Source organism: Alternaria arborescens, assembly GCF_004154835.1.
Source record: "Alternaria arborescens strain FERA 675 chromosome Unknown contig_6, whole genome shotgun sequence".
NCBI lineage: Eukaryota > Fungi > Ascomycota > Dothideomycetes > Pleosporales > Pleosporaceae > Alternaria > Alternaria arborescens.
Genome location: NW_021167861.1, coordinates 1028213 through 1051849, shown reverse-complemented (window position 1 = coordinate 1051849; position 23637 = coordinate 1028213). Strand labels below are relative to the sequence as shown.

At 50.4% G+C, this 23637-nt stretch overlaps 7 protein-coding genes across 7 annotated transcripts; 4 read left to right on the top strand and 3 right to left on the bottom strand.

Annotated features, from left to right (window-relative positions):
* Positions 1-154: 154 nt before the first annotated feature.
* Positions 155-1311, top strand: AA0111_g3606 (hypothetical protein; the record flags this gene model as incomplete). Its single annotated transcript, XM_028649511.1, has 2 exons — positions 155-555; positions 603-1311. The coding sequence occupies 2 exons, from the start codon at positions 155-157 to the stop codon at positions 1309-1311; spliced, it is 1110 nt and encodes a 369-aa protein (XP_028508854.1).
* Positions 1312-2378: 1067 nt separating this feature from the next.
* On the top strand, positions 2379-3425 carry AA0111_g3605 (hypothetical protein; the record flags this gene model as incomplete). Its single annotated transcript, XM_028649510.1, has 1 exon — positions 2379-3425. The coding sequence occupies one exon, from the start codon at positions 2379-2381 to the stop codon at positions 3423-3425; it is 1047 nt and encodes a 348-aa protein (XP_028508852.1).
* A 2950-nt stretch (positions 3426-6375) lies between these two features.
* Positions 6376-7875, bottom strand: AA0111_g3604 (Ribose-phosphate pyrophosphokinase 2; the record flags this gene model as incomplete). The annotated part of the gene is made up of 5 exons (XM_028649509.1): positions 6376-6450; positions 6497-6851; positions 7036-7408; positions 7477-7568; positions 7805-7875. The coding sequence occupies 5 exons, from the start codon at positions 7873-7875 to the stop codon at positions 6376-6378; spliced, it is 966 nt and encodes a 321-aa protein (XP_028508853.1).
* A 1461-nt stretch (positions 7876-9336) lies between these two features.
* On the bottom strand, positions 9337-10779 carry AA0111_g3603 (hypothetical protein; the record flags this gene model as incomplete). The annotated part of the gene is made up of 3 exons (XM_028649508.1): positions 9337-9798; positions 9849-10690; positions 10746-10779. 3 exons carry the CDS (start codon positions 10777-10779, stop codon positions 9337-9339), a joined length of 1338 nt encoding a protein of 445 aa, XP_028508851.1.
* Positions 10780-16546: 5767 nt separating this feature from the next.
* Positions 16547-17884, bottom strand: AA0111_g3602 (hypothetical protein; the record flags this gene model as incomplete). Its single annotated transcript, XM_028649507.1, has 1 exon — positions 16547-17884. One exon carries the CDS (start codon positions 17882-17884, stop codon positions 16547-16549), a length of 1338 nt encoding a protein of 445 aa, XP_028509077.1.
* A 592-nt stretch (positions 17885-18476) lies between these two features.
* AA0111_g3601 (hypothetical protein) lies at positions 18477-19569 on the top strand (the record flags this gene model as incomplete). The annotated part of the gene is made up of 4 exons (XM_028649506.1): positions 18477-18627; positions 18685-18689; positions 18742-18843; positions 18895-19569. 4 exons carry the CDS (start codon positions 18477-18479, stop codon positions 19567-19569), a joined length of 933 nt encoding a protein of 310 aa, XP_028508849.1.
* A 714-nt stretch (positions 19570-20283) lies between these two features.
* AA0111_g3600 (hypothetical protein) lies at positions 20284-22089 on the top strand (the record flags this gene model as incomplete). The annotated part of the gene is made up of 6 exons (XM_028649505.1): positions 20284-20337; positions 20386-20533; positions 20584-20643; positions 20691-20966; positions 21012-21380; positions 21437-22089. 6 exons carry the CDS (start codon positions 20284-20286, stop codon positions 22087-22089), a joined length of 1560 nt encoding a protein of 519 aa, XP_028508850.1.
* Between the last annotated feature and the right edge of the window lie 1548 nt (positions 22090-23637).

Below are 23637 nucleotides of genomic sequence, written 5' to 3'. Positions count from 1 at the left end.
GCTAGTCCCCACAGATCTCCGTCCGAGCGCTGCTGATCCCTGCCAGCTGCCTTCCTTCACCCTCTCCACTTCCACCACCCGTCTGGAATCCCCCGGGCCGACCCTCCTCTCCTCCTCCCCTCCTCCTCTCCCGGCTGCCCTCTCACCTCCCGCCATGGCCCGGATCAACCTGCCCCCACTGACTCGGGGCGTGCTCGCTGCCGTCATATTCTTTACGCTTATAAACTTCGCACTGCGTCCGCACGCCGACTGGGTGGAAAAGGTCGAGAAGCCAATCATTGGCGTGGGCAATGGCGTGCCGTGGCTCACCATAGTCCCTGGCTATTCGGTGCCTTGGTATCCATGGGTGTTTGCATTGGCGACGGTCGTGGAGCAGAATGTCCTGGGTCTCGTCACCACCGCACTCACCGTCTTCTACGGCGGACGCTATTTGGAAAGAGCATGGGCGTCACACGAGTTCACCAAGTTCATGCTCTTCGTGGCCATGATACCCAACGTCCTTACATACTTGCTCTACATGGTTGGCTTCCTCCTCACGAGCAAAGGTTCCATCTTGTGAGTAGACAACACCCCTCCCTGTACTTTGTACTGACGCCGTCCAGACATACCACAATCTCCGGCGGCATTGCCATCCAAGCTGGCTTTCTCGTTTCCTTCAAGCAGCTCGTCCCCGAACACACCGTTGCCATCGCCAAAGGCCTCATCCGCATGCGCGTCAAGCACTTCCCCGCCATCTTTCTCCTCGCCAACACAATCTCTGGCATGATACTGGGTACTGAGACGGCTATGTTTCTGGCATACTTCGGCTTCTTCACTGCTTGGATCTACCTTCGCTTCTACCGCATAAGCCCATCACTATCGTCCACGGCAACTGGCAACGGATCCGTCATCCGCGGCGACGCCTCAGACACCTTCTCCTTTGCTCACTTTTTCCCGGAACCCATACAAACACCCGTTGGCGCACTTTCCGACGGCATCTACAACGCACTGGTATCGCTCAAAGTGTGCACGCCTTTCTCAGATCGAGACATCGATGCGGGCAACGAACAGGCAAGCGCCCGTGCCGAAGGAGGTCTCCCAAGCATCATGAACCCCAACAGCAGGGGGGGTCGCGGTGGATCAACCCGTGTAGAAGCAGAGAGGAGACGTGCTCTGGCTCTGGAAGCACTGAATGCGCGATTGAACGCAGCGGCATCTCGAGGCCCAAGTGCTCCATCAGCACCTTCTGTCTCTGGACCTACAGAATCCTTAGGAGAGACGACATACGAACCCGAACGACATGAAATACCAGAAAGGCCGACGGCGTCATAGTACGCTCGCCCTCTATCTTCATCTTATCTCAGATCTCTTTGATCCCTGCGCTTTATTAGACCATCACAAAAGTTTGGTGCAATTGGACTCGATGCATTGCGGCGGCGTCTTGTCAGCGTTACAGCGCCTTGTTTGCACTGCGTCAACGGAGCGCGAATGATACCACAGAGAGGACTTGTCACTATTTTTGTACTCAATTATCATGTTCTAGCAGAATAGATCAAGGGAAGCGTCCTCGAGACCGCCCATCTCATTCGTCATCGCACATCTTCTAGAAACCACACTCACCGTTCAAGTCTCTACTTTCCTTGTGATGAACAGGAGCGTGATGAAGGAGTGGCCAAGGCTCGCATCGAGGAAGATGTATTCATCAGAATACTTCAACAACTCAGCCATGAAATCATGATTGTAGAGCTCTCTGTTAGTATGTATCGTTGAGGCCGGCTTCAAAATTCCCTGCTGTTGTGGCAGATGGCTCTGCGCTTGCCCACAATCAGGTTCCATCTCCAACCCATTTTGACATCTCTTATGGTCCTGCATCACCCATGCTGTCTCAATATTCTAGTCTTCACATTTGTTAGTCGTGTCTTCGGGCAAATGGATGAGAGCAGCCTTCGTTCGTGGAAATTATGTCTTCCGCACCACTCCCGTTCAAGCTTAGTGTACCAGTCAGTTCATCCGCGATCGTCATTACAATCTTCTTCTTGCCATACGCTCACCACTATACCCCCGCATTGTTTTAATGTTTATAGCTACGCATTCTTCTAGTGTCATGCACTACATCATACAGGTATCGCTGAGCCAATCATAGAGTTGCCACACGGCGTATTATTGCGGCTGTAGAAAGAACAAGATCTTTGCTGAGAGCTTACCCCGGTTTTCCCATACAGCACGTAATATATGCCGAACCCACAATCCAGGTAGCGTCGGAACTGACTCCTACTCGCACGAAGCTAGGAACGGTCTTCCGTGTTAGATTGGAGGCTCAACCACAATGCTGTATAGTATTTATATGCCCGTAGATGCATCTCCGTGATGCACTGCGCACCCGTTCACTATCCATCGTCATGAAGCTCACCATCTCTCCGTTTGTACTACTGGCTGCTATCGACCTTGTCACTGCCGAAAGATTTCTCGGACGCGTTAATCCGGATACTCGAGAATTGACATGGCCTGGAACCGGCGTATCCTTCACTTTCACAGGCTCATCGGCTAGTATAGAAATCGAAGCTACAACTGGTACCAACAGTGCTCAGCTGACCATCGACGGTGTGGCGACTGTCATTTCGGACGTAAATGGTACCTCCATCACAACACCCGCCGGCCTCCGGAACGGCAACCACACTGTCGAATTGCGTAAACGATCTGAGGCTCTCTTCGGCACCATCTCTGTTGGTAACATCACCACGGATGGCACATTCGGTCCGGACATGTACCCCTCTCGCAAGATCCAGGTCATCGGCGACTCTATTACTGTAGGATATGGCCTTGACGGCGTGAACCCATGCGTGAACACCGCCGCAGTTGAAAACAACCCCAAGACCTATGCTGCCCTCGCCGCGGATGCGTTGAATGCCGACTACGACATCATCGCTTGGAGCGGCATCGGCCTGACGAGGAACTACGTCTCTCCAACCCCAGACACCAGCGACATTATGCCTCAGCGCTGGACTCGGTACGGGGCTCTCGACCCCTTGAATAGCTACACATTCCCCGCCAACGCCACACCAGATGCCGTGGTTATCAATCTTGGCACCAACGACTTTGGTTACCAAGCTGGTATCCGGGATCCCATCGTCCCAGCAGAGTACACCGCCGCTATGGTAAACTTTGTCAAGACAATTCAGAAACACTACCCAGACGCTGCATTCTTCCTTCTGACTTCGCCTATGCTCAACGACGGATATCCCTCCACTCAAGATGCGCAAAAGACTACACAGAAGAACGCGCTGAATGCTGCTATCGCGCAACTCCAAAACAGCACGAGCATCAGCCTAGTGGATATCCCGAGTCAAGGTTCAGATGTTGGTTGTGACTATCATCCTAATGCGGCGACGCATGCGGCGATGGCGGAAATTTTGGCCAAAGCTCTTGCTGGTGAGCTAGGTTGGTAAGAGGCGGACAAGAGTCGGATAAGAATAGCGCAGTGCTTTGAAAACATAGCTGCTTGAGGACTGTGAGCGAATGTCAATCTCCTATAACTACTACGTACATTGTTGCTTGATTGCTGTGATCAACATGTTAGTGCTGCGATATGAACAAAATGCTGTTGAGTAGTACTGTATGATAATGGCCACAGTGTATGCCTAGATATTTTGTATCCACTGCATACGACCTGAATTCTTTTGAGACTTAGCAAATGAAGCTCAAGTTACCTCTTCGTATACCTGCGAATAGATAAAGAAAATGGTGTAGGTAGACCAACGACGAATTACTCGTCTAGGCGCATGCCACTCTTGTCACTGAATGGACGAGATGGATCGCACAAACTGGTGCATGTTTGCAGCGCGAATTAACTCACAGATGCTACTCCTCAAAAGGGTCACGTATCTGTAAAGCGTAACGTTACTACAACTACTGGCAAACACTGTGGGTTCGACGTATAGCTTCTCACCAATACCGATAGTTTAACCATCCACCCGACCATCATCCTATTGTCTATGCACCATACATGTCTGAAAAGAATACCACGCCAACTATTCAAATATTGAGCGTCCGAGAACTAGACTTTTCACAAGGATAAATCCTACATCAGCTGCCAAGCCACTGGCGATACTACCTCACCTTCCCGCGTCGCACGCTCTGGGCGTACATCGAACCACACCGACTTTGAACCCCCCACCCCTTCGCTTAGTATTTACAAATCACGACCTGTGCTCCGCACGCCCCCAAAAGCGCGTCACCTTCCCAGTCTCTCCATAAACTTTGCCTATTCGGGCCGTTATCTGATACAGATCTAGACTAGACCCGAATCTTGCATCAGGGTCCAAATCGCATGATAGAGTTCACCTTTTCGGACCGCAAGGCTGTTTGTATCACAGTATATGAACCCTTGCCCAGTTTCCAGTATTTTGAGATGTTACTCGTAACGAGGCCTTTTTATCCGGTGGAGTGGGATGTGTCGTACAGCTGAATTGCGCAACATAGGGTTTGTTTCGGACCGCTAGGAAGAGGGTTTTATACTTTTGGTTTTTGGACGTGGGGTTTTACCATTTGCAAGGAGTGATGTTCGATGCGAGACATGGGGGGCTGGGGGTATGTGCATATGATCGTTGCACTGAAGCTTCCTTCTGACGCTGATTTTCGCTCGAACGATGGCTGATACGGGACCCTTGTGCTTTGCTCGGTCGTTGGACCTTTGAAGCCTGCTTACTTGTTTGTATGCATACGGTACAATACATGATGCGACGACTCGGACTATGTAAATCTATGAGGCAGCTCGGGGTGCCGAAAACTTTCCCGGACATGTATGGAGGAGGAGGGGAGGAGGGGTGGATTACTATAGCTTGTTTGACTGCGCGGCGTGCAGTTCCCTTCGTGGATACAGAGGGGTGCGCTTGGGGGTTTTTAGACATAAACTTCAGCTTCAGCTGAAAGCATGTGTATGAAAATAGTGAATTGGAAAGCAAGCATCGCATAAAGTGCAGGAGTCAATCAACTGAGTAAAAGGGCGTATAGATGGGGCGATCTCCTGCTCATGGGCAAACTTTTCGTTTCCTCGTTCATGTCGTATTGAACAAAATTCTCTCAGACTCACATGTTGATCACAATCCATGATCGTGTGCTTAGTATAGTTGCACAACTCGGTCGTCTACTTCTGTAACCGCTTGCAGACTTATAGCTACGAGCTAACTCATACTTCACCGCATCGCTCGGATCTGTCCTTTTCTAGACAAGCAGCGGTGGCTTCCCAGGTTACACGTAGTTCTTCAGCCACACACTAGACATGCTACCGCAGTGGCTGAACTTCGGCATCGGCACATGCGGCGCCAATGAAGGCCGACATCGTGAAACCTGAAAGTTTAAAAGCCCATCTTTCTCGGAAGTGCCCAGATCGCCTTTCCGGTCAACCCACAAGATAAACTTAGTCACGCATCGGGTCGGAGCAGAAGACCAAAATGGTTCAAGTGGAAATCGTGATCTCCAAGATGGGTTGAGGTCTGTGAATAGCTCCGGCAGTCGTAGGAGATCTTCAGGAATAAAGGCATCTTGACTCGGAAAAATCTAGTGTGATTACTCATGATGTGACTCGAGTTATGGGAACGGAAACCGCCGAGTAGTGGGAAGTGGAGCTCACGGAGTCCGCCGAGTCTTGATTGCACGATCTCCATCCGGGTATGCTCGTTGTGATATGTGGAGCGTCTGGAGGTAGCGGAGGCGAGCAAACTTGTCGGAGAACACTAGCCCGGAATGCCCACCTACGCGAGTTCGTCGATCATCGTTTGATGTCAGTTCGCGGGCGCTGACTGTGGCTGCATGCCATGACTATCACCATGCAGACCGATACGTCGCGTATGCATGGTGCCACTAGACGTCCGCAAGCGATATTTAGCGGCGATCAACCATTCGTACTCAACATGCAGGGTACTGATCACAGAGATCCTGTAAGCCGTGAAACCTCCTTGCGGATGGTAGTATGTAGTTTGACGATGACATAAAGTTTGAACTGCTCCGGGCTAAAAGCAGACTAACCTGGTAGCTCGCATCACGCAACGTGACGGATTAGACAAGTGCCTCACCATGGCGTCCTTTGGCGCCAACATGTCAAACCCGGCTGACAGCGGATTTAGTTTAGACGCACCTGCCATACGTTTTAGCGGGAAGAGGATGTTATAGAAACGTGCAATTTAATTTATGCACTTAGTGCGACGCCACGTGCTGCAGCAGTGGCTTCACTACTAGTTGCGTGATCTGAAAGGCGATCTGCAGATCTTCATAGACTCATCATGTCTGTCGTGTGAAGAATAGTTCATATCGTGATGTTGATCCTAACGCCTATACCGCTCGTGACGCCGTTAATTCATATGCTAAAGGACTGCCGTTGGTAGAACGGTAGCGTCTTCCTTAGTCGACAGGCGCGTGCTTGAAGAGGAAACTAACACTCTCGCCATTGTGGGTACGCCTGCAGGCCTCGGCAAGCTGTTTGTTGTTAGAGCGGCAATCTTCGAAGGCATGAGTTACGTACAGTAGGACTGATGTCAATCGTCTCGATACGATCGCACAGCTCCTTCTTATCCTCATGAGGTACGGTATTGGTGACAACAATCTTCTTGAGTTTACTGCCGTTGAGAGCTTCGATGGCGTTGCCACTCAGAATGCCGTGTGTGACAATTGCGAGCGCATCCTTTGCACCCTCGGAGATCAGCACGTCCGCCGCTTTAACGAGCGTTCCGCATGTGTCGGCCATGTCGTCGACCAGGATGGCCGTCTTGCCTCGTACATCTCCGACCAGAACCATTCGCGAAACCTCATTCGGGCGTGTTCGCTCCTTGTGAATGAGGGCAAAGCCAAGGTTCAAGCCATCGGCTATCGAAGTTGCCCTGAAAATGTATTAGCACTAGTACCTTCTCGAAGCCGTGGTGCGGAGAGCAGTCCGACGCTCCAACATGGCACAAGGGAACGCTTCAGGGTCTTGAGTTTACACCGTTGCATGGTTGCGCACTCTCGCACTCGGCACCAGATAGTCGAACCAGTGTTTGGCGAACGTATGTGGCGTGATCTTACCTCTTTGCACCACCTGCATCTGGGCTGACAATAACACAGTCCTTGACGTCCAGATTCTCACGAATCCATCTGAGCGTACTCGGTTCTGCGTAGAGGTTGTCTACAGGCACATTGAAGAAGCCCTGAATCTGGCTGGCGTGGAGGTCCATCGTGATGACATGGTTGCAACCAGCAGTTTGAAGCATGTTTGCCATGAGTTTCGCCGTGATAGGCGCGCGTGACTTGTCCTTTTTATCCTGGCGAGCATAAGGGAAGTTTGGAATCACAGCAGTAATGCGGCGAGCAGAAGCCGTTTTGCACGCATTAATCATGATCAGCAGCTCCATGAGCGCATCGTTGATATCGCCTGGTGGCGTAGATTGCAGGATGAAGACTGCATTATGGTAAGCTGAGGAAAGCCGGACACATTGGTGCTCGCTCCCAGAGAAAGATGATGCATACCATCTTCGTCTCGGACCGACTCTCCGATAGTCACGGAAGTCTCCTGGTTCGAGTATTGAAGCACGAGGATCTTGGTGAGCTCGATTCCAAGTCTGTGATTCCGTTAGCGATCTTGCTCGAGCAGGTGCGCGACAGTCGAGCACCCTGTTTTGACTCTCGAAAAAGAAAAAATGATATGGTCGTCTAAAAATGTGCTCTATAGCTTTGCAAGCCTGGTGATAGCTATATCTGTTGCGTGGTGGTAGTGATGAAGGCGTGACAACCGTTGGGCATGTGCATGCCAAGTCGTAGCCTCAAAGAGCGTCAAGAGGTAAGAACTTGAACGTACCGATCAGCTACTAGAGCTGCGAGCTCAGGATAGCTATTGCCGGTCAGTAACTTGATGCTGTTGGTAGCCATGGTGGTGAGAGTAATGGCGGGAAATATGTCGATGTCTGAAACTCGTCACGTCGTCGCCCAAAGAGTGAACTTTTTCGCGCAAAAACGCGGGCAACGGCCCGTGCGGAGAAGGATCGGAGAAAGGTGGCGCCGGCACAAAGACTCTGGATAGTCCTACCGCGGCAGAGCAAGCCGACCCCACCGATTACACTTATCTGCGGCATCTCGACCACAATCCACTTTCGCGCCTTCAAAGTGAGCTCATCTCTGCTAAACGGCAAATATACATTTGGTCTTTCAGGTCGGATACTCGATGCGTGCCGTGCGTTGGGATGTACCCAACAGTCATTTAGTCGCCTTCTGAAACTTGACGGCGGCCGAGATCCGTGTCCAGCTCGCGGGGTGTTCTAGGCGTGTCCTCCATCTCCGGACGGGTCCTCAATTCTTGCTGCCATGTTTCTCGCGAAACCTGCAAAAGCTGGTTCGATCAAACAAGGGTGGGATCAAGAAAATTGATATGACTGCTGCGCGGATGTGCGTGCAGCCTCTCGTAGCACATATAGACCCCCTGGTAACCTATAGAAACGATACTCTGGGCAAAGTCCCCTCTCATGTTCTTGCCCCACCGTATTTCCGTTTCATTGGGCACCTTTCAAGGCGTTGCGATGCCCCCGTTGAAACAGACTATAATAGCCATGTTATCACAAGGGCTCCAGCCTGGCCACGTGCGGTACGTAGTTCAATGAAACAATTTGAGCTCTAGAATACACAATTCCTGTCGCGCAAAGTACCGCTTCCCCCGCTGTACTTATGGGCAAATTACTTACTATCGTCGTGACAGTTGCTGTCGCAGGCCTATCCAGAAGAAGGAAGCTGGGCGCCGTACCTACCAGGGTCGTCAGTGTAATATCTCGTACCAGGTTCAAGCCGTGTGCTCGAGGCATGACGATGTCTCGAGCCTAGTTCTGGGCAGGATCAGTGACACAAGAAATACTGGAAGAAGACTGAAACGTTTGACTTCAGATGTCATTCTTGATTCATCCACCCCTGCAGGTGGTATCTAGATACATACATGGTACGCCACAACAGCGTCCTACCCTTGTCAAAGCTCAAACATGAAACGCCACCCCGGCATGGTCATCGCCATTTTTGACATCGTGATGTAAGAGAAAGTATTGGTGTGCAAAAGAATACTTGGAAAAAAACTGAAAGGATGGGCAAAAGCTTGGGTATAGATGCCAACGTATACGATAAAGCAGAATGTCGATGATGAAAGCGTTCCTTTGTGTACACAAACGTCAAGTCCAGCCAGTCCAGAAAGATAGAAGAGATAGCGGTAAGAGGAGCGTGTGCTCCGGTCGTTATGGTACAAACAAATGAAGTCGTGAGATGTCCAGAGGTAGAAATTAATGATAGGCCGTCAAAGGCAAGGAAGAGGGTATCGAAGTTGGTGGAATAGAAGATGTGTTTCTCATGAGGCCCTTAGCATGTCTGTTCGCACATCTTGCCGATGGCCTTCTCGATGTCAGAGAAGAGATTTAGAACGTGGCCATCGGCGTAAATTTTGATTGACTCGGTCTCTTTTCGTTGATGTCGAGAAGGGCTATCGACCTTTACAGGACTTCGTGGTGGTGTAGTTTCGGCTACCTGGTCCCGAGCGCTAGGGTTGAGCACGATAGCAGCAGCGACATGCTCAAGTAACTTTTGCCGAAGTCGCAAGCGGCGATTTTCGGCCTGCTCAAGTTTCAGGATGAACTCGTCGATCGAAATGTCCAGCTCGGCTAGGGCCTCTTCTTGTTTGAGGAGTGATTCGCGTGAAAAGATGACTGTTTCTCCGCGCCTGAGATAAGCGATCATACGACCGTGCAGCTTTTGGCGACCCGCTCGCAAAGACTTGTAGGTCTTTCGGAGGTAATCGCAGCGCTCGTCGAGAGCTCTGAGTTCCTGTAGCGATGTCAGCTTTAGTCGATTTGACAAGGATGTAAAGAGCTTACTCTTGATAATGATGCTACGTCGCGTTTGTGCAGAACCTCAAAATTGCCAGCCTGATCGTATGCCTGTTTGTGAAGAAGCTTCTTGTCGGCATCACTCATTCGTCTCGCAGCCTCTGATACGCGCATGCCTTCGGGCAGCTTCCAAGAGTCTGGGATAGCTTCTGCACCGTCTGCCTCTGATACAGTCCTGCTGCGTTCTCTCTTGCTGTTGCGTCGTTTAGGTCGGCCTCTTTCCATGATCGACGACTCTGACATGTTTCGATTGTGAGCTAACGATTGCGTTGCGATAGGATCTCTCCTCTCGGTGCGTGGCGAACCTCTGTTGGATGCAGGTGAAGATGCATAGAAAGGATTGGTAAAAGTCGACGGTGGAGTAGGCAGTGGGATACTACCATTGGGCGATCTTCGAAGGTCCATCGCACTCAATGGTGTGTTACCTCCCGAAGTCGTCGAGGCGGGAGTTGTCATTTGTGGCCGACTTGTCTTCGAGTTGAGGATCAGCGGGGCTGGTGAAGTTTTACGCTCGACAGCGGGTGATTTAGGTGGTACTTGTGGACGGGTTTCTTCTTCCGTACTGGCGGTCTGGACCTTGAGGTAGGGTCTGGGTGTTGCACCAGGACTAAGGATAGGAGAAAGTGGTCTTCCGGAGGTGTTGGGGAAATCAGAAGAAGGAGGGGCGTTGATGATTTGAGCTGGAACGTGAGAAGGACCTGTTACGCAAGCCATCATTGCATCTCCAAAAGGTCCGGTCCTCCAGTTAGTACCCGGAGCACTGCACGATCTCTCATGGCCAAAAGCTTCGTATGAGAGCTTACGAAGGGGTGGCCTCCCAGGGATGGTCGCTGATGACATTGTAAGCAATCGTTCGAACATTGTGGAATTTGAGGAGAAACTTACGGGAGTCGATGGACATCTCTTGTACAGTAGTCATAGTGCTTCCAAGCTCGGGCACACTGACTTTTCTTCTTCTTGACAAGGATCCAGTTCGCTGCCAAAAGGGTAGACTGCTCTCTGGCAGCACGGCTGTATCACTAAGAGATGTAGAAGATCGGCCAGCAGAAAGGGCGGCAAACTTGTCCGAAGATTGGTTTGGCTTAGACAATCCTACTGGGCTTTTTGCAGAAGGCCAGAGTTGGTACTTGGATGCAGCAGGCTGATGTAGGGCTGCTAGCGAAGGACTCTTGGTGTGGGAAGAAGCACTTGGCGATTGGGAATCTCTGGCAGCCTGAATATCTCTGAGTGAGCGTGAACGTCGGGGCAAATGATAGTTCATTGCAATGGAGAGTGGAGCTGAGTGGCTTACCATCCTGGAGGACGTTTCTAGAGTTATATAAACAGAAGACTTGTCGGAATCGGAGCGCATGCAATTGGCAATGTGTGCCATGACGGACGTTTGAGGTTGCCGTGGCTCACTGTCTGAAGTACAAGGTTGGTGAGACTCGGGAGGCGGGCATGTCAAACATGAAGGCTTTCCCTGCATGTATGTGGTAAAAAAGACACTGCAGCGGGTTAAGTGTGGCTCACAGGCACTAGTGTTGATACCTGCAGCAACGAGGAGAGCCCCTGCAAAGGCAAAGTACCAATAACAGCAAAACTATCTAGGCTGTCGGGGCGCGTCCTAGATGGGTTTGGTGGGAGCCGGATGAAACGCGGGCCTAACCTCGCATGTCTGGCGATTCGTGGGGTAGGCTATATCGTCACGCAATTAATGCCTAGGGTGATCTGCACGATGTGCGCAGCGGCACCACCCTTAGCATCGAGCACAGCGCATGGTCGCGACGGATGGTGCCTTTTGGTTGCAACATGTCGATCTGCAGGATAGTGCGGAGGCGAGTAGCAAAGCTGGTGTGAAGCATCAGGTGCTCGCGTCTAGCGCAATGTAAAGCGGACCTGATGCAGCATATCGGCCATCATCATCTATCGCTACTCTTACGGACCGGCTGCTCAATTGCCAGGTGGTTTATCAACGCCGGTGATTTGCACGAAAGCGGTAGGAAAGCCGGCCCACCAGGTGGGCAACAGGGAGAGGCAGCAGAGGGCCGCTGGCGATTGAATAATGGCCCTGGCTACTGGTGAGGAGGTGATGCGCGCTTGTGAAGGACGTGTTGTTGAGAAGAAAACATGTGCCCTGTGCTGTCGTAGTGCAATTGACTCGATGGTAGTTCGGTGAAGTTGTGCAGACGGTGCGCGCCTCTCCGCCATGCCGCGAGAACGTTGGTGAGTTCGGGGCAGGAGCGAGGAAGGTGCGCCTCAGGAACAAGGCAGGTGCGAAGCGAACGTTTAGAACTAGCAGGGGTTAGTCATTGGTTGCGGAAGCGGCCTCGTGGCAACCCTGGGCCGGAAACAGGGTCATCACGGCACAGCAGCAGCGGCCGCGAGTCGTAAATACTACGAGCTTTTCTAGACGATGACGCTCAAAGCTTATCGCATGCGTTGGTGCGACCCTTTAACACTGGTATGAGCATCTGCTCCACTACTAGCACTCAACCTTCAGCTCATACGAGCGGCCAAATATCGTGAGAAAGACGGCATATTCCACCGACACTGCTTCCCCTGTTGACACTCAGGTTTGGGCGCCCTCCTAGCGAACACTCGAGACGAAGACGATCACGTCTAGCCGTCGTTCCCCTCCGATCACTTCCACCGTCATCCCAAAGAGAGTCGGGCAAATAGAGCCACCATGTCCCACGCAGCAGTTATAGGCGAGGTCCAGTCTTATAGGCTTATAGCCGTCATCCGTCGCCTAAGCGTATGCGACAGCTGGCCAAAAAAATTCAGTTAGTGTGAGGAACACATAGCAGAGTCTCGTATGGCGAACGTGCCTCGTGTTAATACCGCACTGTTACTAACTCATTCGCTACATATTCACTTGCCAACTACCCTCGACGGTTGCGTGGGATCAAGAGAGGTCCAAGCTGCCCGTGGGCCCTCGACGCTGTCTCTCCATCTTTAAACTTTGCACTATACTCGTGCATGCCTAGCTCTTCCATTCCTAGACGCGAACTGCGTGTTGACTTGCTTCTGCCATGCCGACGCCGACGCCGACGCGATCACGAGCGCGAATCTGAAAGACCCTCCTTGCGCCTTCTGCTACGATCGCTGTCTGCCGTGGGCCGCTCTAGAGTTCCAACTTCTGGATACGACTTGCGTCAATCCGCATCTGCCTCTTTCTCCCGAGTCTGGTACGCCGTTTCACTCTACTATCCGTGCGGTGGCTGGTCATCACATGCCGTAGCCGAGCGTTAGACCCCCACGAAACATCATGCAAAGACATATGTGCCCACCGTCTTTGACATCTGGTCGAGATGGATGATAGCGACGTTGCTGTCTTCAACGACAAAGCTTCATCATGTCAATATGCATGTAACTATGACTGGGTACGCTGCGCTACTCAATTTCGGCTTCCCGCTCCGCTCGCATGCAAGTGCTTTCCGACTTCACGCCAAGCGATGCAGTGAACGGACCAGTGTCAGCAAGGAATTGCTGCATGAGGGCCACCAACTTTTTCACAGAGTCATTATCATCCGATTTTGTACCACATGCGGTTACGTTCTTTCCTGTTCCTTATCAAAAGCAACTTCTGTGTGCGGTTCATCTTGCTGCTCAGACTTTTGCCTAGACCACCTTTCCTGAAAGGGATCGTCTTGGCTTATCCTAGTGTGGCTCTTAACTGTTCTGAGTGGGGACTGCGTCTGGTCACATTCGGTCGGTTCGCAGGCAACGAACGATGCTCACCATGCAGCAACAGTTGGTCCATGACGGCTAGGTCACCTCGCGCAACAGCACTAGTTGATCGAAAGTAGATGGATTTACATCAATTCACATCGACGTGCATACGAACATTAAATCCTTCGTTAGAATTGCTGGGTCAAGTCGACAACTTGTGTGTTTGTTTTGGTGAACGTGTGCCGGTTCCGATTGTTTCGAGAGCGCGCCACTCCATCATTTAAGGCGCGGGTGTCGGCACGCGTCGCTTGATCACCAAGGAAAAACACAAGGCCTGTCTCCGATCAAACATCATACGGAGACTGTCCGTCATAGCCTTGCGATATTGCGCCGAACCCATTGACTTGTCTTTTCGAGTCATTCCATGACCAAACCCGCCGCGAGTTGTACCGTAACCGAGATACGAGTTGAACATACACGGCACATCATTGTAGTAATTGCGACCGCATTGCTACTGCGGATCTTCATTACCATCATCTCCGACATACACCTTGAGTAATTTGGGCATTTCGCGATTCCAAGCAAAAGACGTCTGTGTTCAAATGTCGCTTCTGTCATGACGCGAGCTTAATGCACATATAACCCCACTCAAATCATACACTCAACAGCCACACAAAGACACCGAACATGCTCAGCTTGGAGAATGTTCTTGCTATTTCAGAGCCAGACAAATGGATTGATCAGTACCTTGGGCAATGACTTGATTTTATTTCCGGCATTTTTCACGGAAAATCATTGTGACGCCCAGTGATACGATAAAAGACGTTAGGGTAACATGACTGGCAAGTAGAGCCAGACTGAAAAGCTTGACTCTCGTACTGATGCTCAAAATCCCATAGGGTTTGCATGCTTGCAACGGATCGTTGCCTCGCATCAATCACAAACCCAGATTCTACACTTCTGACTTAGAAAAACAAATATCGACCCCTTGCTGTCGCTCAGTATTCAACAACATACATCCCCGTTGGTGGTTCTCCATCAACGACATCGCCTTACTTTGTGTGAGCCATTCTTTTCGGCACTTTCGGGTTTCGCGGGGAATCCATGTCAGTATACGCCTTAACTACGATCACCCATGTATGAGACATCTCCTGGTGGTGAGTTACGATATAGATCGCGATCACAGCTTGATCGTCGACCTCCCTTAGCAGCCGCTCGGCTATAATACATTATACAGCAAATGCAAAACGCCGCTCTGAGTAAGTTCGGCGGTAGGTCACTTAGAATAGGCATTGTCATGCAATACCATATCACTGGAGACACTCATCGTCATTGTATAGGAATGTGAATACCTCGTACAGCGTGCGGAATTTGCAAATGTGGGCCCACAACACTGTCAACACGTATCCACGTCTCTTGGAGGCTGATCTGACACAAAGAATATGACTTCGAGCGGAGCATAGGAGGCCACACAGCAAGAAAGGAGATTCACGAAATCGACGATGTACAAAGCAAAGTAGAGCTTAAAGCCGCTTGGCATACTAAAGCACAAGCACGCTTACGAGAAACAGCTTCTCGAAGACGCGTGGAAGCCCGAGGCGCAAAAGCGACAGCAAAATTGCGCAAGCACCCGCCACACTTTCCCCTACACAAGCAAGAAACCCCTAAGACGCCAAAAGCCCGCCATTTTAAGACTCGTACGGCCCTTTTTTCTTTCTCCGGAGTATCCTCCTAGCACCTTGGAACGGCAGCTAGAAGCTCTATCCCGCGCATCTTCTAGCTTCGGAATTCGGAATTTAGGAGTGTCGCTGGTCAGCAAACTAAACTTACACCAAACCTGCGCCAAACTTAGATGCAAAAAGACAAGACGTCGTCTTCAGATCGTTGAGCTAGTTTAGCTAGCGGTGTGTTCGTTTCCAATGAAGTAAGCAAGCCGCTGGCGCCGTGGCAATTAAGGCTTGGTACTCGAAATCCCGCAACTAACTGCAGGTGACGGATTGTGTTTGCATGTGTGTAGGTTTGAACGGCGCATCCCGTGTCGAATCTGGTCTTTCTGGATTGAAGGGTTGAACAGGGTCCTTGTGCCCCACCAGCTTGCAGCCTGCAGATACATTGAACTCGATGTGTGCAAACCATGTTGCTTCCCGCATATTGGGCGAGCACCTCATGAGACACGCATTTGCTGACATGGTACTATTTTTGCCCCATCACCAAGATCAAGCGTAGTGTAGTGTTGTCAAACGTTCATGCGCAAAAAGATGCCTTAGCTATGTGTGGAAACAGGATTTTCCTGCACGGTACTTGCGTGCCCTGCTTTTTTCCTTCTTAACCGGAGTATGCGGGGTGCCGTGCATAAGGCGGACACCCAGAGAGAACGGTGATGCAGAAAGGAGGCACCGAGTATGGGACCCAACGGTACCGAGTACCAGTTGTCAAGATGTAATAATAGATATCGTTATAGTAGAGTTGCGCTGGGGTGACATGTTTCCACACATCTATTGTACATTGCGAAGTTTACGAGATACGAGCAAGAAGACGCAAGCATGCAACCGTTGCCCGCTCCTTCGCTCTGCATGTCGGGCATTCAGCACGGCAGGTGATGTCGTGGCTAGGGTCCCGAGGATGTGAACGTCGTGCATAGTTTTGCCACAAAGTACCACTTCATGCAGTGGACATCGCCGTGAGGAGGGAAAGGGTCGATAGCCGACATTAGTTCCCTTCTACTGCACACACAACTACACATCCGGCAGTCGTCCGTTCCCTTCGTCTCCGCCCTTTACCACACACGTACACTCACTCCGCTGGAAACTTCATATTGCGATCGAGATCGTAGAATCCCATGGTCGCCATCCCTACCTTTCACGTGGCCGTGCTGCCTTCACACCCTCTCCTATCCTTACTTTTTCCATATCGGCGAGCTCCTTCCCGCACCGTTTTCCAACACCAAAAAGGATTTCCACCAGCTCCGCCTTCCCGATCAGTACATCTCAAACTCGTACCGTATGCCCCGTAACAGTCCTCCGCGACCGACGCTATCTTAGTTCAATGCCCAGCCTCTCCACAAGCAAGCCCCTCAGCCGCTCGTGCAGCTCATTAGTCTCTTCATTCGTGAGTGTGCGTTCCAGGCTGCGGTAGTTGATGCGATAGCACAAGCTCTTGCGTCCAGTCTTGGGATGCACGAATTCATCCGTGAGACGCACATCTTCCACTAGATCACCGCAGACCTCTCGCGCGATTTCCATCACATCATTTTCATGGAAACTGGAGGATGATGGCGCGGGAGCCGCTGGTGGAATTGGTGCACCGGATGATGTTGTGGGCGTGTTGTTTGACATGCCTCCTGCAGGTGGATGAACCGCTACGGCTCCACCAGCAGCGTTAGAACTACTTCTCAACCAGAAGCTTACATCCTTGAAACATGCAGGGTGTTTGCTGAAGGGCACGAAGCGGCACATAGTTTTCTGCTCACTAAATTGCGATAAGAACCGATTGTCCTTTGACCAGAACAGGCGTATGTCTGGGATAGAGTAGAGCAACATAGCGATGCGTTCCAGACCTATACCGAAAGCCCAGCCTATGCGTGTAGGGACCGAGGCGTTGTTTAAGATGGGTTGTGAGACGATGCCACAACCGAGGACTTCGAGCCAATCGCCTTGCCAAAAGACCTCGAGTTCCCACGAGGGCGAGGTGAAGGGGAAATAGGCTTCTACCCATCGTACCTTCAGTGGCTCATTTGGTGATTCCGTATCTGTAGCACTCTTTGCAGCATTGAAAACCGTAACTACCATATCTTCGAGACTGCGTTTAAGATGTGCTGCCATGGCTTCGGCCTCTCCTGCTGAGTGACCTGTTTGAAGTGGGTTGCGCTCAGCATGAAAAGGAGGATTTGGATCTTCAACTGCAACATTGTGCTTAGGAATCTTCTCCACATCATCCCAGATGACTTGCGCCAGTGTCTTGCCTTCTCTTTCTGCTTGTTGGCGATCCCAAGTTCGCGCTCCCTCCATCTGATGGAACACGGGATAATGACTTCTGTCAATCGCATCTCTTCGGTATACATCGGCACTGATGAGGTACCCCTCGCTCTCGTTGTTGCGGAATGTGTCGGCTTGATGTGCTGAAGTATGTGTTCGTAGCACAGTGTTCTTGTTTAGGTAGTATGTATCCGTCCTACTACGACCTATGTGGTCTAATGGGAAGCCAAGCGAGTCGAAATTTTGTCCAGTTGTGACGATAGGAAAGAGGTCATTATGAGTCTTGTAACCTGGAAACCGGGACTCGATGAGTTTCCGTGTGATGGTCAAAGGGTGATCTGGTTGCAGATGCAGGCGTCTTGTTACCGCGTCAAGGATTGTTGAAGGGGTATTCATCCATTCGTCAGTTTGGTATGTCCGACCTTCTATTTTGATCTCTTTTGGGAATGCTCCTGTTCATACTTAGATGCTATACGGTTCATCGTTCGAAGACAAGCTAAGCACGACGAATAAAGGTAGTGGTATCTTTGATATGACAGATCCTGGATCTTGTATCGATGGGTGTGACTATGATTGATTCGGTACAGAAAGCTAGGAGCCGCATCACATGATGACAAACTCACCGGAAGAATTGTGCCTCGCCGCATGACGCGACGGCCAAGGCGACACTGAGCTTCGTGGTATGCGCAGCGAGGCATTCCAGCACAATTGACGGCAAAGAGCCGTAGAGGAAAGGGGTATCCGCATCTTTGATGGTGATGTTCGCTCTTTACCGTGGCGTCCACAAAACCGCACGCGACGCCAAGCCCTGCCCACCAGCTCCGAGCTTAAATCCGGAGGCAGCACGTTTTGCCGATGACGTTCGAGTGCCGAATTCTCGGTCTCTCAACTACCACCGACGCTTCACAAGCTTCCTGACTTTTAAGGCGACAGCTTCCCTGCCCCTGCAGACTACACATGCTGTCGCTGCGCAGCCTTCACCTTGAAAATGGCGGACGTCACTAAGAAAGTGAGCGTGGCTGAACTGCGGAAGAGCGAGGATGTGAAGCCTATCAAGAAGACGCCGGTACATTATCCGTTCTGGTTTGGTGGAAGCGCAAGTTGTTTTGCGACTTTCTTTACGCATCCGCTGGATCTTGGTAAGTCTCCCACAGCTATGCACGCAACATCGCACATTTGGCTAATAGTCTGAACAGTCAAGGTAGCCTCTTCAGCTGTCGCGTGCGCCAATTCGTACATACTCACTCGTTCAGGTCCGGTTACAAACACAAGCGACATCTGGCGTACGATTAAACATGATGCAAATGTTTGGTCATGTCATAAAGGCTGATGGGGCACTGGGGCTGTACAAAGGCGTATGTGGTCTTGGGTCTTTTTTCACATGTTTCCAGCTAATGCGACACCAGATATCCGCAGCCCAACTTCGCCAAGGAACCTACAGCATGACACGCTTCGGTGTCTACGAAGCCCTTAAAGACCGTATGACGACCGCTGACTCGAAACCCTCGTTCCTGACACTAGTCGGCATGGCCTCTATATCAGGCTTTCTCGGAGGCTTCGCCGGTAACCCAGGAGACATTCTGAATGTACGGATGCAACATGATGCAGCATTACCGAGAGAGAAGCGACGAGGATACAAGAATGCGATCGACGGGATAATACGAATGTCGCGGGAAGAAGGAGTAGCAAGTCTGTGGAAAGGCGTCTGGCCCAACTCGTCAAGAGCTGTGCTCATGACTGTGGGTCAATTAGCAACATACGATGGATTTAAGCGCGTGTTGCTGAATTACACGCCGCTGCAAGACAACCTCGCAACACACTTCACCGCATCGTTCTTGGCAGGATTCGTAGCTACGACGATATGCTCGCCGGTAGATGTCATCAAGACGAAAGTCATGAGCTCTAGCGAGAACGTTGGGCTCATAAAGACTGTTTCAGATACTATGAGAGCAGAAGGATTCCGTTGGATGTTCAAGGGCTGGGTACCGAGCTTCATCCGTGTTGGACCCCACACCGTGCTCACGTTCTTGTTTTTGGAGCAACATAAGAAGGTCTACCGGCAACTGAAGAAGCTTGAGTAGGCAAAAGAGGCTCAGCATAGATACGCATGTGTTTGATACAATCTTGGGGTACGCGACAAGACGAATGATACCACATGGGCGGGCGTTTGGCGCTGACAGCATTTTGCGGCGCGAAATCATAGACCACGGTTCGATACTTCAGCCGATATATATACGATTTATTTGTGCCTATACGAATCTTTGAAACCCAAAGAGAAGTATACACTTCCGCCACAATGTTTCTCAACGCGCTGTTGTGCTTCCCTAATAAACATTAACCAAACCAAACTCTCTTGGATGCCAAAATCTCACTGTCCGGAACGAACTCAAAAGTCGATAGGAGTAGGATGCAGGAGATTCATGACGTATGTCTTTAGGCGGGTGAGTTTATAGTGGGTCGTGTGTCCATACTGCGACTGTTGTGGTGGAATGACTTACGGCCGTAGAAAGTGCAGTACGGCGGCAGGACCGCAGCCCGATTGAAACCTTACCGCCGTTCGTCTACCTTGTAAAAAATCCGACACAAATCCACAATGATGCGTATCTGCTTCGTACAAGACGATCTCCAGTCTAAGATCCTGGTAGATATTATGGTCTACGTAACAACGCCAAGTTTTCCGAATACCGCAGCAATGGGTATATGGGAGTGTTGGCTCACTTATAAGGTGACGTCCACCTCCACAGTTTGACATCAATCACTCACAATTCATATACGTCCATTGGGATCAAACAATCATGACTGCCATCGACATCGCCTTCTACTCTTCCTGCACTGTCACTTTCATCATTGTAGGCTGCCCCAGTACCTTAGTCGAATGTCAACTGATATATTTGTAGATTTTGCAGGTCGTTTATCGGCTTTACTTCCACCCATTAGCCAAGTACCCTGGACCCTTTCTAGCAAGATGCACGTCTTGGTACGGAGCATACCAGTCGTACACTGGGAACATCCATCTGGACGTCCAGAGATGTCATGAGAAGTATGGTAAGATACAGATCCTGCAATGAGATGTCAGGAATGTTGACGTGCAGTAGGCGATGTGGTACGCTACAAGCCGAACGGTCTTATTGTCAACACTGTCGAAGGACTACAAGGTATATCATTGAGCAAAGCTAAGGTTGGATGCATCTAATCATCATAGACATATATATGCATCCCTCCAAGACACAGAAGGCACGAGGATATGTAGGCTTCAGAAATGGCAAGCCTGAAGTTAGCGTCATCAACGCGCTCGATCGAGAGGAACATGCGCCAAGGAGGAAGATGTTGAGCCGAGCTTTCTCTACTGTTGCCTTGAAAAAATACGAGCCAGTGATCTACAGAACAGCCAAAGTCTTCGGCGACACTCTCCTAGCGAGCCCTGAATTTAGCGAGAAAGCAAGATCTTGGGGTCCTGGGTTGAACATCGGCCACATAAGTATGTCGAAAAGCCCGGTGAGGATCCTAGCACTAACATTGACAGGCTCCTACTTCACCTTCGATATCATGTCGAACATCGTCTTCTACAGTCCACAAAATATGATGACCGAAACACACGCTCGACCTATCCTTGAAACAATCGACAACTGCATGTTGATGGCTGGTATGGAAGTAATACAACCACGACTGGTCGATTATCGGAACCTCAGAACTTACCTTGCACCAAGACTCAGCAAGAAAATCTTGAGTCTTGGAGAACGGATCTGGCCACTTGTAATGGGCAGAATAGAACTAGAGAAGAAGCAGCACGTGGACGATATTTTCGGAGACTTGATTGGGCAACAAGGCAAAGAAGGCTCAGGACTTACTAACGAGGAGCTCATGGCTGAAGCATTAGTCATGGTAATTGCAGGTAAGATGAACCAACTTTACCGTGCTCTCTGTGCTTCGTCATTCTAATAGTTACAGGTACCGATACATCTTCTGTTGCCATCTCTGGTTTTTTCTTCTACATCGCACGTCATCCAGAAGTTTACAAGCTATTGGCCGCTGAAATCCGATCGACCTTCTCGAGCCTTGAGGAAATCGCACCGGGCGCAAGATTGACAAGCTGCTCCTACCTTCTGGCTTGCATTGACGAAGCACTACGGCTTGCGCCTCCAGTAGCCGCCCCACTGTGGAGGGAGATGAGGATGCAAGAGTCGATAGCTGGGAACGTCCTTCCAAAGGGGGTGGATATTGCAACTTGCTGCTACGCCATTCAGCGCAATCCTGCCTACTTCCCAGATCCCGACGAGTTCATCCCTGAACGATGGCTGCCGGACAACCAGAGCGAGGAGGCGCTCAAGTTGGCGAAAAGAGCATTTATCCCTTTTTCGTTGGGATCTCGGGGCTGTCTGGGTAAAAATATTGCTTATATGGAGCTTACCACAGCCCTGGCTCAGATAATGTTCCGAGCGGATTGGAAGCGTGCTGAAGGCCCAATGGGTACGATTGGAGAGACGCGGAGTGGTGCAAAGGGAGCTGTGAACTTCGAGATCAAAGGACACTTCACGAGCGAGAAGCATGGCCCTTACATCCAGTTTATTCCCCGACATCTCGACGAGCAGGTATCGGCTTAGACGCCAGAAGCTGTCCAGAGATTACAGTGTGTTAAAGAGCTACCCGGAGTAACAGGATGATTCTCTTTAGTATTTGAGGCGTATTAAATGCGTAGATTGAAGTCATGTAGCGTTATCTTATTTGGTTAGAATGGTTAAATACTTTACTAGAATGCAATAAGACAGTGGCCTCAGAGGCATAAGCCGCACTGGGATTTTATATGCTTTGCGCAAAGTAGCTTGATGTCTCATCTTGGAGATCTCGGCTTCACGCCTTCGAAAGGCTTGAATCACGCCCTTTCAAATCCTTGGGATTGCTCCCCTGCATCGTATCTCATACTGCGCAGACTTTTTCTAGCACCAACCCCACGTTATCAGATTCGAACGATGATGTACGAACACCTGCTTAATCTCTGCTCCTTTCTCCTTGTAATCATTTATAGCCTTGTATGTATCTACCAAGGTGACCACAACTGGACCCATGCGTTTTTCTCTATCGGGTATCCAATTCTCTAAGGGGTTATGCATCTGGCTCTCGACTTTGACCACAAGTGATTGTATCGCCACCTAAAGCATGTACCCCTTGTATTTATCGTTCGCCCTAAAGGTGTTTTGCTGGAAAATTTGGCGGGAGATCAGCTCGGAAGCGTAGCCATTAGATAGACTTTTCTGTCTGATCTTAGGGACAGTTCGCTGATGATGGCATCGTCCTTGTCTTTTGTATTCATTTGCCCAAGACCCTTCGTCTTGCTCGGAGCGACGAGGACGTCGCTGGCCGCTTCGATAAAGTGTTGCGGACATCAATGGTGAAGATGAGAGGGTGTCGGGTTCGTTCTCTTGCCTGCATTTACTGAAGCCATTGGAGACAAACGGAAGGGTGCGGCTCACTGTCTTGGTATAGCAAAAGAGTATAATCGATCGCGAAACGGAATGATCACATGCACAGATGATCATGATTGCTTCGTCGCATGTGCCACACGTTTGAATAAGCTCCTTCAAGGACACTGCACATAGAAGAAGACGACCATTTTAGCCATTGGTTTTCCTTTCAGGTACTCTTGATAAAGCGACCCACAACGCGTAGGGCAGCAAAAGCCTGCGGTGTATTGCAGATAGTGCGAGGCGCACTGAGAGGACTCGATCAGTACAACACATATGCGACGACGAAAGTAGGGAGAAGCTTGGTAGGGTGGCAACAGCTGTATGCAAGGGCTGAGGGGCCAAGAGTATTATTTGCAACCAAAATTCAGTACTTGAAGAAAGGTCCGACGTTCGCTTTAATGTAATGCAAATAGAGGGGAATACGAAAGACACAAAGTGTGAGGCAAACATACATGGTCAATTAGCCATGACCAACGGGATGGAGAGGGACATATGAGACATGTTTGCCAAACAGATTTTCGTAGCCAAACAAGATCTGGAAGTGTTCGAGTGGAATGCCTGTCAGATACGGCAAGATTGTGGGGCGGTGGTGAAGTGATGCAATTGTTTATTGAGACAACTGCCTTAAGCAGTCAGTGGTATGAGAAGCGCCTATTCCCTAGAATGCCCGAAGTTTTCATTCAGATA